This window comes from Diabrotica undecimpunctata, chromosome 7, assembly GCF_040954645.1.
Source record: "Diabrotica undecimpunctata isolate CICGRU chromosome 7, icDiaUnde3, whole genome shotgun sequence".
NCBI classification, from domain to species: Eukaryota; Metazoa; Arthropoda; class Insecta; order Coleoptera; family Chrysomelidae; genus Diabrotica; species Diabrotica undecimpunctata.
In genome coordinates, this window is record NC_092809.1 from 103,738,279 (window position 1) to 103,757,314 (window position 19,036).

General features: G+C 35.9%; 1 protein-coding gene across 3 annotated transcripts in view; it reads right to left on the minus strand.

Moving 5' to 3' along the window:
• LOC140445681 (putative inorganic phosphate cotransporter) overlaps positions 1-19,036 on the minus strand; it is a 70,313-nt gene that overhangs the window by 8,564 nt on the left and 42,713 nt on the right. For all 3 annotated transcript variants that reach the window (XR_011951427.1, XR_011951428.1, XM_072537927.1), the window contains exons 6-7: positions 17,184-17,333; positions 11,710-11,842 (exon numbers count right to left, since the gene is read on the minus strand). Coding sequence is in view for 1 of the 3 variants with exons in the window: in XM_072537927.1 (XP_072394028.1) it covers positions 11,710-11,842; positions 17,184-17,333 (283 nt within the window). In the remaining 2 variants the exon portion in view is untranslated. The remainder of the gene's footprint in view (positions 1-11,709; positions 11,843-17,183; positions 17,334-19,036) is intronic.

A 19,036-nucleotide genomic window follows, 5' to 3' on the forward strand; every position in this document is an offset into this window, starting at 1 on the left:
TATTATAAATATGGTTGTCCTCGAAACTAATAGGTATGTAGAGCAACAAATTCTTACTGGAATAGTAAATGAAACAATTACGCAACAGTCATGTTTTAATTATTTGAAAGAGACTAACTACACTGAAATGCGTACATTCATAGCAATCCTTCTTTGGATGGGACTAGACTCAAACCCGTCATTAACTGATTACTGGCGCAAAATTACAATATATAAAAGTGATATTGCTAAATACATACCCCGAAATCGGTTCGAATTGCTCTTGCGCATGTTTCATCTAACAAACAATGACGAGTTCTGAAAATGACAGACTTTATAAAATTCAATTCTTGGTTAATGAAATGAACACTAATTTTCATTGATGTATGATTCCAGGTTCAACTGTTTGCATTGATGAATCTATGATTCCATTAAGGGCAAGTTATCTGTTACGTAAAAATATGAGTCATAGTTTTAACCTGTAAACATGTTTTTATTCTAATATGTTGTAGAGTTTACGAGAGGCTTCGATTTACCTGAGCGACCTTCCAGAACCGATGCGAGGGAAATCCAGTTTGCCTTTACCGTTTCGCCATCGAAGGTTTTAGATTTTTCGAGATAACGGCACTGGTATATAATAACGGAACTTTATTTGGAAGGGACAGTTAATTCTCAAGACCCGCGCTCGCGAATTTGTTACGTACGGATATAATAAATTATTGTCAGATAAGTTAATATAAATAAAGAAATAAATTAAATCCGTAAGTGTTATAAATATTGAACCTTTTAATAAATTCACAACAAATGGTGTCAGAGTGAGATCGAACATAAATTAGACTTATAATAATAATACAAGTGAATATTTGTAAATTGTGAAAATGACGACGATTTATGAGCTGACAGTGACTAATTTAAGAAGACATCTCGAAGACAGAGAATTAGCTTCTACCGGAAAAAAGGCTGAGTTAGTCCAACGACTAAAGAACGCTTTGCTAGAAGAAGGACTAGATCCAGAGACTTATATATTTGAAGATGCTGTCATCTCGTCGATTTCGAAATTGGAGAACAAAGTTTCTGACGATATTTCGAAAGTTTCTTCTGATGTAGCCAAAGTTTCCGGCGACATCGCATCATTGGAGAACAAAGTATCCGGCGACATCGCTTCTTTAGAAAGCAAAGTTTCTAACGAGATTTCTTCTCTGGAAAGCAAAGTTTCTGCTAACATCTCTAAAGTCACTTCAGAGATATCTGCTCTTGACGATAGAGTGTCTTCGTTAAAAAACCAAGTTGCTGCCGATATGTTGGCCTTCGAAGAAAAGATATGGAAAGAGATGGAAAGGAAGATGGAGGAAACAGGGACAGCAGAGAGAGGAAACAATCCAATTACAGTGGAGATAAAAGAAGACCAGACGAAATTTAAGTTGGAGACACGGCCGAAATTTGAAGGAAGTGGAGGTTCTATTCATGTTAAAGTCCCAACTTTCGACGGAAAATCATCATGGAACAACTACATGAAACAGTTCGAATCAGCCGCAAGAGCGAATGGATGGTCTGAAAAAGAAAAGGCTGTAAACCTGACTATCGCTCTTCGAGGAGATGCCTTAGATGTGCTTCAGACCATAGCCGTAGAGGAGACCGATGATTTCGAACAACTGAAGAAGAGGTTAAATATGCGATATAGCCACGAACATTTGGAGCATGTATATCAGTCACAGCTTAAAAATCGTAGACAGAAGAAAGATGAGGCTCTTCAAGAATGTGAGGTAGATATTGCCAGATTAGTACGATATGCTTATCCAACAGCTCCCGAAGACATGATGGAAAAATTGGCCGTTCAAACGTTTATTGATGGTCTTCGTGATCATGAAATGCAGAGAACACTACGATTAGCTCGTCACAAGACGCTGGTTGATGTCTTATCCGCCGCCCTCGAATACGAGTCAGCTACGCAGGCCTCTGGAGGATACAGTAAAGTTAGGACTGTAAAAGAGGAAGGAGATGAAGATAAACTTGACCAGCTCGTTAATATGATGAAAATTATTACATGCAAGAAAACGAAGACCATAAAATCAAGAAACTCACCATCAGGAAAACCAGAACGAGTTGGCTTTAGGGGAGCAGCTTCGACCCGGAACTTTTCCAAAGACCCTCTTATACTAATAGCTTCTTTGAAATGTCGTGAAGATAGTGTATATGTAGATGGAGAAATAAATGGTAAACAACATACGTTGTTGGTGGATACCGGAGCGACCAGAACCATTATACGCCCAACAGTTATAAACAGCCGTAAGAAACTATTACCAACGAGGTTGCGACTTCGGACCGCTACAGGTGAAAATGCCAACATTCATGGAGAAATCCAGGTACAATTGGGAGTTGGAGCAGAAAAGTTCGTCCATACTGTTATAGTTGCTGACATCGAAGAGGATGTTATATTAGGAATGGACGTAATGAATATGCATGGATTCCAATTGGATTTTAAGAATAAGGTAATCAAAGTTGGCAACGAGGAGGTATTTCTTCATCCACATAATGACAACACCGTGCAATCAGCCATTACAGAAGATACAGTCGTGCCTGCGAGAAGCGAAACGATCATAGTAGCGCGACTACAGGGAATTGTAGACGAAGGGACACCTGTTATGATGGAGCCTTGGAACCACGACGATGAGGTTGGCCGTGGAATCATAATTGGAAAGGAATTGTTGACTTCGGCTAAAGAAATTCCTGTGAGACTTATCAATGTCAACGACTACCCAGTGACCATCAAGAAAGAGACAAAGGTAGGAACTTGTGTACCTGTGACATCCATAATCCGTCAGGCGACAACATCTGATAATTCCAACGACAAATTCGACCAAATGGTTGCAGTTGCAGGACAGTCTCTAAATCAGATGGAGAAAAGGAAATTAAGGGAATTTCTTCGGCAGTATCGTGATATTTTCGTACCGAAAGGAGGAAAGACGGGAAGAACTACCGTTGTTAAGCATAAAATTGATACTGGTTATGCTAAGCCAATTCGTCAAACAGCTCGACGATTACCACAGGCGAAAAGAGAGGAAGCTGAAACGATTGTTCAGGAAATGAAGAAAGACGGGGTGATAGAACCTTCTACGAGCCCATGGGTCTCTCCGGTGGTCCTGGTTAAGAAGAAAGACGGAACGACGAGGTTCTGTGTGGATTACCGTTTGCTGAACAACGTTACCAAGAAAGATAGTTATCCTCTGCCTCGGATCGATGACACATTGGACACATTGGCTGGAAGTAAATTATTTTCTACTTTAGATTTGAAGTCTGGATACTGGCAGGTAGAAATGGACCCAGTCGATAAAGAAAAGACAGCCTTCACCACAGGATCTGGATTGTGGCAATTCAACGTTATGCCATTTGGACTTTGTAATGCTCCTGCGACATTTGAGAGGCTTATGGAAAATGTGTTGAGAGGGTTATCTTGGAAAACATGCCTGGTTTATTTAGATGACATAATCGTCTTGGGGGAGACATTCGAAGATCATTTGAGGAATTTAGAAAACGTTTTTAATCGACTTAAAGCTGCCCAATTGATGCTAAACCCCAAGAAGTGCCAGCTATTTCAAGGTAAAGTCAATTATCTGGGTCATATAGTCAGTAAAGAAGGAGTGGCCGTGGATAAGGGAAAAATCGATTCCATTAAGGAATGGCCAAAACCAACTGACAAACATCAAGTGAGAAGTTTTCTTGGACTATGTACTTACTACCGGAGGTTTATTAAGAAGTTTGCAGATATCGCTAAGCCATTAACGCGACTTACAGAGGAAGCAAGAGAATACCGCTGGGATATAGACTGCCAAAATGCCTTTGAAATGTTGAAAAAGCATTTAATAACAGCACCAATTTTGGGGTATCCACTGCCAGAAGGAGAGTTCATCTTAGATACGGATGCAAGTAATGTGGGAATTGGAGGAGTGCTGTCTCAGATTCAAGGAGGACAGGAACGAGTCCTCGGATATTTTAGTAAAGTTCTTTCAAAACCTGAGCGGAATTATTGCGTCACGAGAAGAGAACTTCTAGCAGTAGTTAAATCAGTAGAGCACTTCTATCAATACATCTATGGCAGAAAGTTTCTAATCCGAACCGACCATGCCGCCCTTAAGTGGTTGATGCAGTTTAAGAATCCAGAGGGTCAGATAGCCAGGTGGATCGAACGACTCCAAGAATACGATTTTAAGATTGAGCACCGGGCCGGAGTTAGCCACAGAAACGCTGATTCTCTTTCCAGAAGGCCATGCTCAGCAGAGTGTTCCCACTGCAACAAAACGGAATCCAAGGAAGCAGCAGTGCTAAGAACGACGATTGTCAACAACGACTGGACGCCTACTAAGATCAGGGAAGAACAAGAGAGAGATCCAGTTATACAAAAAATCCGAAAATGGAAAGAGGAAAACCGTCGACCACCTTGGCAGGAAATATCAAACCTATGCTCAGTAGTTAAGACGTATTGGGCCCAGTGGGACTCATTTATCATCGAAGATGGCTTGCTTAAACGAGTCCTGGAAAATGATGACGGTTCAGAGAAGAGAAGACAGTTGGTGATCCCAAAGAGCAGAATAGCCGAAGTACTTCGTCAGTTACACGACAGTCCATCGGGAGGGCATTTTGGTGTAAGGAAAACCCTTCAGCGAATTCGGGAACGGTTTTATTGGATGAACAGTTCCGACGACGTAAAAGACTGGTGTAAGAAATGTACTATTTGTGCTACGAGTAACGGGCCTCACCGAAAAAGGAGAGCTCCTATGAGACAATATAATGTTGGAAGCCCGTTTGAAAGAATAGCTTTGGACATCGCTGGGCCATTTCCAGAAAGTGAAAATGGAGGCAAGTACATGCTGGTAGTAATGGATTACTTTACTAAGTGGGTCGAGATTTACGCACTTCCCGACCAGAAGGCCGCCACCGTTGCAGATAAGTTGATCCAAGAATATATCAGCCGATTTGGAGTGCCTTTGGAGATACATAGTGACCAAGGCAGGAACTTCGAAAGCGATCTATTCCAAGGAATATGTGATAGACTAGGCATGAAGAAAACAAGAACTACCGCGTATCATCTGCAATCGGATGGTATGGTAGAACGAATGAATAGGACAGTTGGCAAGTATTTGACAAAGATGGTGTCCGATCATCAGCGAGACTGGGACCAATACCTTCCGTTCTTCACAATGGCCTACAGATCTGCTGTTAACGAATCAACAGGCCAGACTCCAGCCAAAGTCCTATTCGGACGCGAAATGCGACTACCTTGTGATCTCGAGTTTGGATGTCGACCTGGAGAAGATGTAGCAGATGAAGATTATGTGATCGAATTACGAAGAAGAATGGACGATGTACATGAGTTGGTCCGTTCCCACCTTCAGATCGCTAGCGACCGAATGAAGAAACGGTACGATACACAAGCCGAAAAGGGTTGCTTTAAGAAGAACGACAAGGTCTGGCTCTATAACCCCAAGAAGCGAAAAGGTTGTTCTCCCAAATTGCAGCAGTTTTGGGAAGGCCCATACCTAATTATGGAGAAGATCAACGATGTCATCTACCGAATAAGCAAGATTCCGAAGGGAAAGCCGATGATAGTACACCATAACCGGCTGGCGTCTTTCGAAGGTGACCACGACGTAGAGGAAGAAGTGGAAGTAAACCAAGTCCAAGACGTGTCTGACCTCACGTTTGAGGAATTCATGGGTGCCTATGGAGGTACCGGTAAAGCAAGACATGGTGTTACCACTGAAGAAAAGCAAGATCTACTCGCGCTCCCCGATGACTACTCGCTGGCCCTTACCATCCCGGCCAGTATCAAAGACGCACCAGGGTTGGCATCCGTCTTTCGAAGGAAGTTTGGTCGAGTTGCAGAACTTCAATGCCAAGTGCCAGCTCCCGGTAAAACCTTGAAACTCCAAGATGCATCACGTTACCTTTTCTACCTGGTAACAAAAGACACTGCCCGTGACCAACCTACCTACCGAGATGTATGGGAAGCCTTACTTCAATTGAGAGGGCACGTACTAGAGTCCGACGTGCAAAAGTTAGCCATGCCAAAGTTGGAGTGCCGCCAATTAGATTGGAGGGTTATCCGAAATATGGTGGAGGAGATCTTTAAAGACACCGAAGTCCAGGTGTTAGTCTGTTGCAATCCGCATAGTTACTGGTGCGGAGAGAAAACCGTCCCTTGTCATTTTTATACAACTGGAAGTTGTAAAAGAGGGTCCAGTTGCCGATACCAGCATACCGTTCCAGTTCTAGCCCCGACAAGGTTCCAGGAGGAACCATCTTTTGAGAGGGGGGCAATGTTACGTAAAAATATGAGTCATAGTTTTAACCTGTAAACATGTTTTTATTCTAATATGTTGTAGAGTTTACGAGAGGCTTCGATTTACCTGAGCGACCTTCTAGAACCGATGCGAGGGAAATCCAGTTTGCCTTTACCGTTTCGCCATCGAAGGTTTTAGATTTTTCGAGATAACGGCACTGGTATATAATAACGGAACTTTATTTGGAAGGGACAGTTAATTCTCAAGACCCGCGCTCGCGAATTTGTTACGTACGGATATAATAAATTATTGTCAGATAAGTTAATATAAATAAAGAAATAAATTAAATCCGTAAGTGTTATAAATATTGAACCTTTTAATAAATTCACAACATATCTTTTCGACAGTGCGTGAAAAGAAAACGTCATAAGTTTAAATTAAGCTGTTTAAAATTTGTTTGTTAGAAGGCTATACTCATACAATTAAAATATATTGCGGTAAAGAAAAAATTAATTGACAACCGGTTGCTGAAAGGGTAGTTATAAAAATGATTAAACCTTTATTGGATCAGGGTAGGACTCTTATTACGGACAACTGGTATCAGTTAACCTTAAGCTGAAATTTTAAAAACTAGCTCCACTCATCTTATTGAAACGTTGAGAAAAAACCAAAAAAATCTTTCCACAGATGTTGTAGAAGCCAAACTCAAGAAAGGTGAAATCATTGCCAAACAAAACAAACATGATATTGTAGTTATGAAATGTCATGACAACAGAGACGTACTTTTTCTGTCTACAAAACATAGAGACGATATAATAAAGGCAACGCATAGGAAAGGTCCTAAAAGAAAACCTGCAGCCATTGTCGACTACAATAACGTACAAGCGTTTGTGGACATGTCAGATCAAAAGACAGCTTACTCAAACTGCTTACGAAAGTCTGTCAAGTGGTACAAAAAGTGGCATTTGAGATGATTACTGATACTTCGCTGATCAATGCTCTAATTATTTTCAATAACATCAACCAAAGCAAAATATCAGTTACAAAATTCAAAGAAAATGTGTGCATACAACTTTTTCAATGTAGTAATCTTACTGAAAATGTTTTGAATAAAAGAGGCAGATGCACGATTTGTTACAAAAAAAACTCTGAAGTACATGGTCGAATTTATGCTGTAAAAAACACAAAACGAGTAACATGTGTATGCAGCGATGTACAACAAAACTGACTGACTACTGACTCTCAGTACTTAAATCTACTTTTTCAGTTAAAAATACTACATTCTATGTTATAATTATATAATAGGCTGCACTATCATAAAAATAAAAAAAGTTGACGTATATTTAATTTTTATTTGATTATCCTTTATACCTTTAAACATTAAAAAAAAAAACAGGATATTGTTAAATGTCATAGTTCTACGCCAGACTCAATGATATTCCTATTTAAATACACAGTAAATGTGTACCAGTCAAAGAAACATGACTGAAACGCTGAAACCTGTATTCATTAATATGTACACATGACAGAGAACTAAATTTGCCTGTGTCCATATATGGTACATATGGCAGTTAAAGTGTTAAAAAATATGTTACGTATCTCGAAAAAAAATAATACTTTATTCATAAACTACGTTTGACGTTAAAAAAAGCAAAAAAAAAATATTATTCAATAAAATAAATAAATAATATAAAATCATTGAAAAATTCAAGAAAAGTCATAATAAAAAAATTGTCTTATTGTCACGTTTATAAACAATTAATTTATTGTAGGGCTTTGCTCTTCTTAATGCTGTTACTCTGTTTGGATGAGTAAATATTAAATTATCAATAAAATTTTATTGTGAGTTATTGTTTCCCAAATTGTTTTAATTCCTTAACTAATTGTTTTAAAGTTTGAGGTGGCTGTAAGAGTCGGTTAAACGTCTGGACATTTCCGCCCAAACGTGTTCGATGTAATTCATGTCCAGGGAATACGGTGGCCACTCCATTCTTGTAATTCCATGATAATCTAACCATTAATATAACTATTATTAATTAAAATTACAAAGTCAGTGCGTCGATTATAATATATACCCCCAGACACAAATTGATCCGCCTCCAAAGAGCAGGGTTGAACCCATCAAATGTTCATTACATCGTTATTACTTTTCTCTCTAGACCAATATTCTACCGTCAGACATATATAAATGGAATCTTGATTCTTCAGAAAAGAGTAAATGTCTAAAGCCTTGGAAGCCCCATTTACTGTATCCCATCACCCAACGATAACTGCGGGCATGCTGCTTAGCCGTCAATTGTGGATGTGTTTTCTTTCCCTTAAATGACATGTATGCAAACGTTCTCTGATAGTTTGACTAGTTGTCTTGAGGGTTTCTGGTCTCGTCCTCTTTTATCCATGCTTTGGACTGGTAACATACATCACTTCTGAGCGACTCAGTACATCCAACAGAAATGTGTCAGTACACTTTTATTTAATCGATAAAAACCAATCTTAAAAGCTACAACTTGGCATGATTTTAATACCAACTAAAGCAGTTACATGTACCAGGTGGTCCAATAAGCAGATCTCTCGGCTATATCAGAAACTATTCATGTTATAACTTTAGGAAAAAAAATTCCTTAGTAAAAATGGCCAAGAGAAATCTCTAACCACTAGTGTTAAAGTGTAAAATAACCACTAAGTGTTAAACAAGTAAATTAGAAAGAGGCCCAAATTCTGCACAAAGTTGTTCAAGTACTTTTTTGTTTTTTCAAATAAAGGGTGGGGTAGTGTGGAAAGGTATTTGTGGATAAATACCTATAACTTTGGTTTGGATCAACCGATTTTAACCACATTAGTGTCATTAGAAGGAGCGTAGATGAATTAATTTACATCTACTATAAAATAATTGCATTTAGTTTTAATTGTCATAGGTAGAGGGTACTTTCGAATAGAAAAAATTAAAAGTAGTTTTTTTTTTTAATTTTTAATAGAAACATCTATTTATTGTCAATTATAATGGAACTGGATTAAATTCGTCACAAAATGGCGCAAACCGCATGTTAATAGCTTTTGTCTAACTCGAGATATGAATAAAAACGCATAAACATAAGTAAGTATAGTATTGACTATTGACTCACCCTGTATTATAAATTAAATTAAAAAATAAGTCAGTAGGTACTTTCAAATTTTTTTATAGCAGAAGAATCTTAATGTTGATACCTATTTTGACCATTGTTATTTCATATGATTAAAAATAGTTTTTTTGAAACTAAATAGGCTTCGACAATGAATTTGACGGGGAGTTCATATTGTTTATTTATTGACAGCAGTCAAAACATTGTAAAGAAGTGTTATATTAAAATTCGAATAGGAGACATTATGACAAAGAAGTATTTAAAAGAAAGGCAAGAAGATTAAGAGAAACTGGTCACATGGAAACAGAATCCACATATAAGTAGTAGACAAATCTCTATAGAATTAAACATACCCAAAACTACTGTTCTAGGATTTTAAAACATCACAGGTTAGTTTTTCATTTTCAGGTCAGAAACTTGGAATTCCCTTTAAACTTTAGATTCAACTCTTATTTTAATATTCTGATAAAAACGGCAACATGGCGCTTCTATCCTTTTATCCGTTACTTAAAAATCGTTATGCACGATTTATCTTGTGAAACAATTGTAGATTTTTCAAGAGTTTTTGAGTTTTAATAAATATAGTGGTTTATTTTTCACCAATATTTGTTGTTCTGTTTTTTAGACTGCATCCTTATCATGTAGTTTTCCACCAAGCTTTACATGAGAGAGATTTTGATGCAAGGCTGGATTACTGCAATTGGATGTTAGGTCTGCTAGAAGAACAACCGCATATCATGTCAAAGATTTTGTGGACAGACGAGGCTACGTTTAATAGTGCGGGTGGTGTTAATCTGCATAATATCCATTATTGGGCTGAAAAAAATCCGCACTAGATACATGAGGTGCAGGTTCAAGGTAGATGGAGTCTTAATGTTTGGTGTGGTATAGTTAATGGAAATATCGTAGGTCCATATTTCTTTGATAGAACTGTTGCCTGTTTTATTGGAAGATATTTTCTTACAAACAAGAAGAGATATGATATTACAACATGACGGGTGTCCTGCGCACTTTTCCAGACGAGTTCGAGATTATTTGTATGCAAGTTATCCAAATAAATGGATTGGAAGGGGAAGTATATTTTCATGGCCAGCTAGATCTTCAGACTTAACATGTCTGAACTTTTACCTGTGGGGAAGATTAAAGGACTTAGTGAACCAAACTGGACCAACCACGCAAGACGACATGAAACAGCGCATTATAAACGCAATAAATAGTATATCAATAGCTGAGATTGAAGCAGCTGTTATGTCTACGGGCGAAATATTACATCTTTGTGTGGACAACGATGGAAAACAATTTAAACGTTTAATTTTACATTAAGTTTTAATGATCGAGATATTTGTATGATCTTTCACATATTTCATTTTAAGTTATAACAAAAGGGTGAGTCGATACTATACTTACTGATGTTTATGCGTTTTTATTCATATCTCGAGTTCGACAAAAGCTATCAACAAGCGATTTGCGCCATTTTGTTACGAATTTAATCCAGTTCCATTATAATTTACAATAGATAGGTGTTTCCATTAAACATTTTGAAGAAAAACAAATTTTAAATTTTTCTATTCGAAAGTACCCTTTACCCATGACAATTAAAACTAAATGCAATTGTTTTATAGTAGATGTAAATTAAATCATCCACACTCTTTCTAATGACACTAATTTCGTTAAAATCGGTTGATCCAAACCAAAGTTATAGGTATTTATCCACAAATACTTTCCCACTCTCCCCCAACCTTTATTTGAAAAATTAAAAAAAAGTACTTAAACAACTTTGTGCGAAATTTAGACTTCTTTCTAGTTTACTTATTTAACACTTGGTATAATTGGCCATATTTCAGAAAAAACTGGTTTTCAAATTTCACAGGTTACGCTCCCTAGCGATTTACCGTTAACCCAGAAACTTTAAAGTTATTTCCAGCGTTTTCTCTTGACCACTTTTACTAAAGTTTTTCTCCTAAAGTTACAACATGAATAGTTTCTGATATATAGCCGAGAGATCGGCTTATTGGACCATCCGGTACTTATAACCTGAAAATAAGATGTAAATTGTAGACCTCGAAACCAATGATCTAAATACAGTAAACACATTGTAAATGCAAATCATTAAATCAAGCTCAACTTTTTCTAGCTGAACCTACTTTTCATCCATTTGTTCGTTGATTTGGGTACATACCACATTTATATTAAATATCTTTAGTCAATCGTTTCCTTGAACTAGATTTATTACCATCATTCAGTTTATTATATATTCAACTTAACACAGGTATTTCCTAATTATAATTAAATATATGTCTACTAAAACATCAATATAATTAAAAAATGCTTACCTACAGTAGCAACAGATTTTCGGGTAGCGGTAGTACTTAAAGTTTTAGTTGATATTAGTTTGTCAGAAATATACGAAAGAATGTATACAAGTATCCAAGATACTATGTGAGGCAATGAACTTACCAAGCCATTCTAAAAAGGAATATATTTAATCAATGAAAAAAGAATATCTATCTACATAAAAGGTTATGATGACAAGTCACACCGCTTGTCCAGTAAACTAACGACGCCATCTAGGAAAGAAATCTGAACTACCACCATTTGACATTTCAATCATATTTTGTTCTTGAAACGATACGTTTAATTAATAATACTGTATTAATTACATATCAATATAATTATTAATTCATTTTAATAATATTTTTAAGGTAGAATTTAATACAAAATAATTTAAAGCTTTATGTTAGTTTTCATTTAAAATCCTAACGCCATATGAACAAAGAAATCTGAACTACTAAGATAATAATACAAAAATATTAATTACATCTGTATCTGTATCTGTAGAGTAGGGAGAACGAGTTAAGTTTCACAGCACTTAGGCCACAATTGACCCATTGTGCATCTTCCCAGGGAGCTGTCACCCTTGGCTCATTGTCCATCCTGCCGTTTCTAGGAAGGTTGACAAGTTTCCAGGAGACATCTCTCTTATGTGGGCAGGTGTGGGCCAGGACTCGCCGAACGTGTACTCTCGTATTAACGATAACTCTGGGCATTCAAATAGGACATGCTCTACAGTTTCGTCTTCTCTTTCACACTTCCTACATAAAGGTGTGTCTGCTAGCCCCAGTCTGTGGAGGTGTTTGTTTAGTTGACAATGACCAGTTAAAAAACCAACTGCCAAACATAGGTTTTTCCTGGTCATTCCCAAGTACTTCTTTGATGTTGACTCTTCAAGGTTACTTAGTGTTACCCTGGCAAGTTTACATCCTGTCCCTTCCTCCCATCTTTTTACGGTTTGCGTATGGGAGTGACATTTGGCAATTTCCGCGATTGTTGTAGTTGACCAACCAAAAAGATCCCCAGGTCGTAAGAGTCTTAGGCCTGCCGCCTTCCTAGATAATTGGTCAGCAATGCGGTTGCCTTTATTCCTATCGTGTCCTTCAACCCACCTCAGGATGATGGTATTACCATCCGAAGCTTGAGTTAGTGACTCGTGACACTCCATTACTTAACCTGATGTGACACGTGGTCTATTCAGGGTTAGTAGCGCTTGTCTGCTATCTGTGCAGATCATTATAGTTTTCCCTGCTATACCTTTTTGGGTTATCTCTTTTGCGGCTATGGAGATATCAGTCAGTTCTGTCTGAACTATGCTGGCATTTTTGCCCATACCCACTTTATTCTTAGGTTCAGTGATCTGGAGTATATCCCGCATCCTGAGCCTTCTTTCATTTTGGAGCCATCGGTGTATATGCAATAGGTATTTGCCACGTTTGTCTCATCCATGTCTTGTTTCAATTTTGTAGGGTTTGTTAAAGACAAACTTTGGTTCAATTGAGTCGCAGCCTGCCTGTAGGAGTGGTAACGCATCCAGCTCTCCTCGCCAGAAACGAGTTCTCAATCGTCCCATTCCTAAATCAAGGTTTGCAGCAGCTGAGCGCAGTCGCATCATCGTCACTAGCGCCACCTCTTTGACATATATATCTAGAGGCGTGATGCCAATGATCAACTCCATTGCAGCAGTTGGTGTTGTTTTCATGGCACCTGTTATATTTATGCAAGCCATCCGCTGAATATGGTTTAGTTTGTTAATCGCTGTTACCTGTAGCACTTTTGGTACCCAAGCAATAGCTCCGTAAGTTAGCATTGGCCTAATGACAGCGGTGTAGACCCAGGCGATTACCGTGGGCGTGAGGCCCCAGGTGCGTCCGACCGTTCGTCGACACTGCTCATAAGCAATATATGCCCTTTTAGCTCTACCATCTAAGTGTGAGTTCCATGTTAACTTCTTGTCAAGGGTAATACCAAGGTACTTCACCTCGTCAGAAAAATTTAGACTGTATAATAATAACATATTAACATAATTATTAAATAACATTATTAATATTTTTAAGTTACGATTTAATACAAAATAATTTAAAGTTTTATGTTAGTTTAGAATTAAAATTCTAACGTCACCTAGGAAAGAAATCTGAACAGATAAACTAACATAAAATAAATTAAAATTATCTGACATATAAAAAATAAAATATTTATTTGCCAAAAAAGTAGTGAATAAAAAGTTTTCTGGAAAATAAATTGTGTTTATTGAAGTTCGTAATTATGTTGTAGGTTATCGCGAAATCAAAAATATAACCTAAATATTGTTATTCAGTGTAGGTTAGAGACATTGATATTAAAAGATTTAATGAATTCGGAGAGTATGATCAGTATAATGTTTAATGTTTATAAACTTAGTGCGAGAATATATTATTTGATGCAGAATTGAAAATTTTGATTTTCGTAATGATAAAGACTTTTTTAAAAGGTTAAGTTTAAGTAAACCGGCAGTGATCTATATTCTGAGAAAATATCTTTCATAATCTTGATAATTAAAAAATGGATTTAATTAACCTTTTTCAAGTGATAATGGTGCTATTGATTAAATAATAGTAGCATCGGATTCCAACATGAAAAATATGCACATAGTACCTAGATTGTCAGATTCTTTTAATAACTATAAAATACATTCAATTATATATAAACAAGATTCAAAAGTAAGTAAACAAAATATCCAGAGTGTAGTAGGAAATTTTCAAAACTTTCAATAAATCTTCTATATAATATATGGAATATTGATCTTAAATTCTGACAATTTCGTGATACTTCTTGGATATGTTTTTCTAGGTACCTACCAGATAGGAATAAATAATTCTGTATTCTTGACAAGAAGTTTAAATGCAGATAATAGAAATGGGCTCTTACAAGAAGATTCTGATTATAAAGTAAAGCCATTTTTAAGAAGTCCACTAAACAATCCAATGTCTACAATGAATTTCATATTAGAACCAGATATGCAACATAACTTTTTATGTATGGAAGAGAAGGTTTATAATTTATAGGTACTATTTCATACAGTGGAAGTGGCTGTAAGGTTGAAAAGATTTAGGTAGGCATCAGACTGATCGACCGACCACGACCAACCGTCCGACGGCGATCAACCAACTTTTTTATTTTTAAACTCACATTACTCGATCGTTTTCCATCGACCGACCGTCAAAACGTCAGGAGGCTGTAGCAACATAACCACATTTTTGTAATATTATTTTACTAACATTTTTTTAAAAAGACGCCAACAAGGAGAATTATTTGTGTTATATCCCATTCTGTTAAATTTCAAAATTATTATCGCATAAGCAAGCCCAAATATTATAGGTTAATTACAAATTTTGAAATGTCGATGATCAATGTCATTGCTTAGAGCAGTATAAATGAATGCGAAATGTTTCATATTCATCGACCAACGATCAAAAATTCCAACAAGTCCGAATTTCAAAACTGGACGATCGCGGTCGGTCGCTATAAGTGATGGACGGTCCACCAGTCTGACTCTGCGCATACATTTTCATAGACTCGTACAATCAGACAAGCGAGAGCTGGCGGGTGAGCTGAGCGAAAATAGAGAAGGACTTATCCTAAGAGAGATAGGAGAGGTACTTAATCGTGGGTGTCACAAATGCGAAGTTGCCGTATCAAAAATTTAGTTGGGATCTGAAAATTACGTTAGTAGATATGGTCCGTGGTTGTGTGGATGCGTGTGTGATAAACTCATTTACCACGAAAACAAAATAAAAAAAATAATAATAATATTGAATAAAACGTAGAAAAAACTGTTAATAATATTTATTTTCGTAAAACGTAAATAATTCCCGAAGAGAAGGTATTTTTGTATGTATCGCGGACAGATGCAAATTATGTCTTAATGATTACTAAACACAACACAGAATACACGTTATTTGTTTGTTTTTCTAAGCCAGACGATACACTCGAGTATTATCGGCCTTTTATCTTGTGATATCATTGCTTAAAACATCATATTTCGTTTCCCATTTATGAAAAATGCAACGTATCGAAATATTAAAATGTCCAGCATATCTGTAGTAAATAAACATATTGGAGAAACACATTTCAATTTTTATGTCATTTCTATTTCAAATGTGTTTCACATTATTTACTGGTAATCTAATGTACTGTAATTTTTTATTCATTTATTCATTGTAACTTAACTTAAATTAAATTATTTAAATCTGAATTTATTTTGAAAATGAGTATTATAATTACCATTTAAATGAGCTACACGTTCTTGTATCTTTTTTAGATCAACTAAGACTTTATCTGCATTAGCTTCTTCGGTTGTAAACTTAAAAACATTGAAAATTATTTCTCGTGCTTGAGATCCCATAGGTTTGCCTTTTAATATACTTGCCATTTTAATAAATATAAATAATAGTTTATAACTATTTTATTAGTTTATAATATAGGGCCACTTCAAATAAAAATGTAAATACTTGACAACACTGTCAGAAATTTAGCACTAATCCCACGATGTGAACTCGTAGCCGACAGCAATAGAAATGAGCAATCCCTTCCACTTTTCAATTTGTTCTACGCGCAACCCGCCAGCTCTCGCTTGTCGGATAATAATGTTGGTCGATCGTGGACGGTCGCTCTGGTCGAGCAGTCTGATTCCTCCCTTAACTGTTCTAGTCTATAGCAACATTTTATGAGTATAACCTAGCGAGAGATCAAAATTAAGACAATAATTTTGAAGATGAATTCCTAAATGAAGACATTACTGAACTTTTTCAAGTTGAAGATGTTTGAGCTAACCTTATATAATATTTTATTGTCATAGAAAAACCTGAGAAGAATCATTAAACACGAAATATATTATATTTTTATTCGTTATTAAATTTTTCTTTACATAATTTAATTTATTTCTGCCACCACAAATTGTATAATCAAAAGAGATATTAAAACATTATTGTGATTTCTTTGACAATTAATTACATATTGGTGTGTTCCGAAATAAATTTTACATTTATCTTACAGATAAGTAACCGCAACTTAATTTAACATGAAAAGATGGGTACATTTTATTTTTAAGACAATATTTATCTGGAGGTGAAAAGACCGGCCCTTTCATGCAAGAAATTTATTATTTTAAAAATTGAATTTTTATTCTTTTGAAAATTTTGGTTGATCCTAAAAAATTGGTTGCGAATTTGGTGATCGGTAAAAAATAAAATACAAAGATCAAGCTATATATATTAATTATTTAAAACATACTCTTGATATATGTAGATATATTGTTAGTGACACATACTCTATTAAATTTTACTCTTCTATAATATACACTTTTACATCTTGCATTGTCTCCACATCATCATGAATTAAACTTTAAATGAATAAGTATTTATTGTCGACTGGCTTTCACTACTTTTTAATTCTCTTTTTTTCTTTTTCAAATGGTTAAACAAAAATTTATACTTACGTTGGATATTCCTAGCTTTACAATATGTTTTAAATAATTCGGAATTTGCGAAACTAGTAAATGGAATGCAAAATGGTCACCACATTCAGCAATTATTAAAGACAAAAAGCATGTAGACGTTAATATCTTCTTCCATGGTGTATCCAGTTTCTAAAATTAAAATAAACCACCTTAAATAATTAAAAAAGTTATTGTATAATTAATTTTTAAATTGTTATTTAATTTTTTTTTACGAACGATTTGTTACTAATATTTAATGGTTAAAGTGTGAGAGTTATATCAAATAATTATGTAAAATATTCTGAAATGAAAACAAAAGTCGAAGATAATAGTCCTCTTTCAAATCTTTGTTGGCGAGAAGTCAATTCCTATTGATAACACAAATGTTTAAAGAGCACGCAAAGCGAGATATAACACAAATAGCGTAACGCTTTACGCTGCGTAATTTATCTGAGAAGCAATTGAGATGACCAGTTGGTTTAATTTTTTGGTTACGTTTCTCTGTTTTGCCGTATGTCTATGAAAGTTGGACAATGGACTCTGAAACAGAAAAAAGAATACATGCCTTTGAAAGGTATATATACAGATGGATGCTGAAAATTCCATGGATACAAAAAATTACCAATGGTGAGGTACTTTGGCTTATGAGTAAACAAAAAGAAGTTGCAAGTTGCTATCATCAAGTCCTCTTAGACACTTTGTCTCAGAACCAGCAACTTCATGTAGAGTCCGTTACCACGTTATCAAATCTACTGGTAACTTTAACATCTTAATACATAAGATCGAATAATGTAAACGTAATTTTAACCTAAACCTTTTAACGGGATTTTACCCAGATATTTAGTGGCTTTAAACAGATATACCTAGACATTGATGATGGAATACGCATTCCTAAAACGTTCTGTCTTTATGACATAGCCCGATTGGGTTTTTTAATTATATACCTTTTATAAAGGATTTTAATAAATTTTTTGTGATACATGGTATACAGCCAGCTACAGGAATTTAGTGTGACAGAAGAAGTTGGTTTAAACAAAACAGACTACAACACCCCGTTAACTTCTTGGTATCAAAAACTTTCAGTATACCTCGCATCTAAACATTAATCTTCCTACATGAACGTCTTCCCACATGAAATAAAAGTAACATCTCAGCAGATAGGCAGACTTTGTAAAAGAGTAAACGTGGATCGATTTTCTATGGTTTCTCGATCTTGTTGCAGTTATTTCTATCCATAGTAAAATAAAAGCCACACCTACCTTCAACGAGAATTACAAAAACAAGCATCAACATCAAAAAATGTGAAAAGAGCCGTTTTAGAACTCAATGCCTTCTCCTCTCTATTTTTTCTATTTTCTTAGCAGGACTACAGAACATCCGACCATAATCGATAGAAAAATACCCACAATGGTCTACACATTAGAACCAAAAACTTGCCATAAAGAAAAAGAAGAGAAATGCCTAAACTAGAGACCCTTAAATTTAAACACCCAGTCCAAACAATACACCACAGAAAAAGCTGAGCACCAACATTGTAGCGTATTTATTAGTTAATAGTGTAGTTAATATTACTTTTTCTAATACTACTTTAATTATATGTTTGATTCTAGTAAAGTCAAATGTCTTCTTGAACAAACACACATACAGTGACCATAATGCGTTACTATGGGAAATATCCATTCAACAGAGTACCGGAAGGATCCAATTGCCTTCACAGTAGCTCTAGATGATAACCCCATCGCCATTGGAGACGCTGAAAATAAGCCCGATGAGCTGACGAAAAGGATCGTAAAGGCCTGCGACTCAAGTATGCCTCAAAAATGAGGCACACACCAACGTTTACCGGTACACTG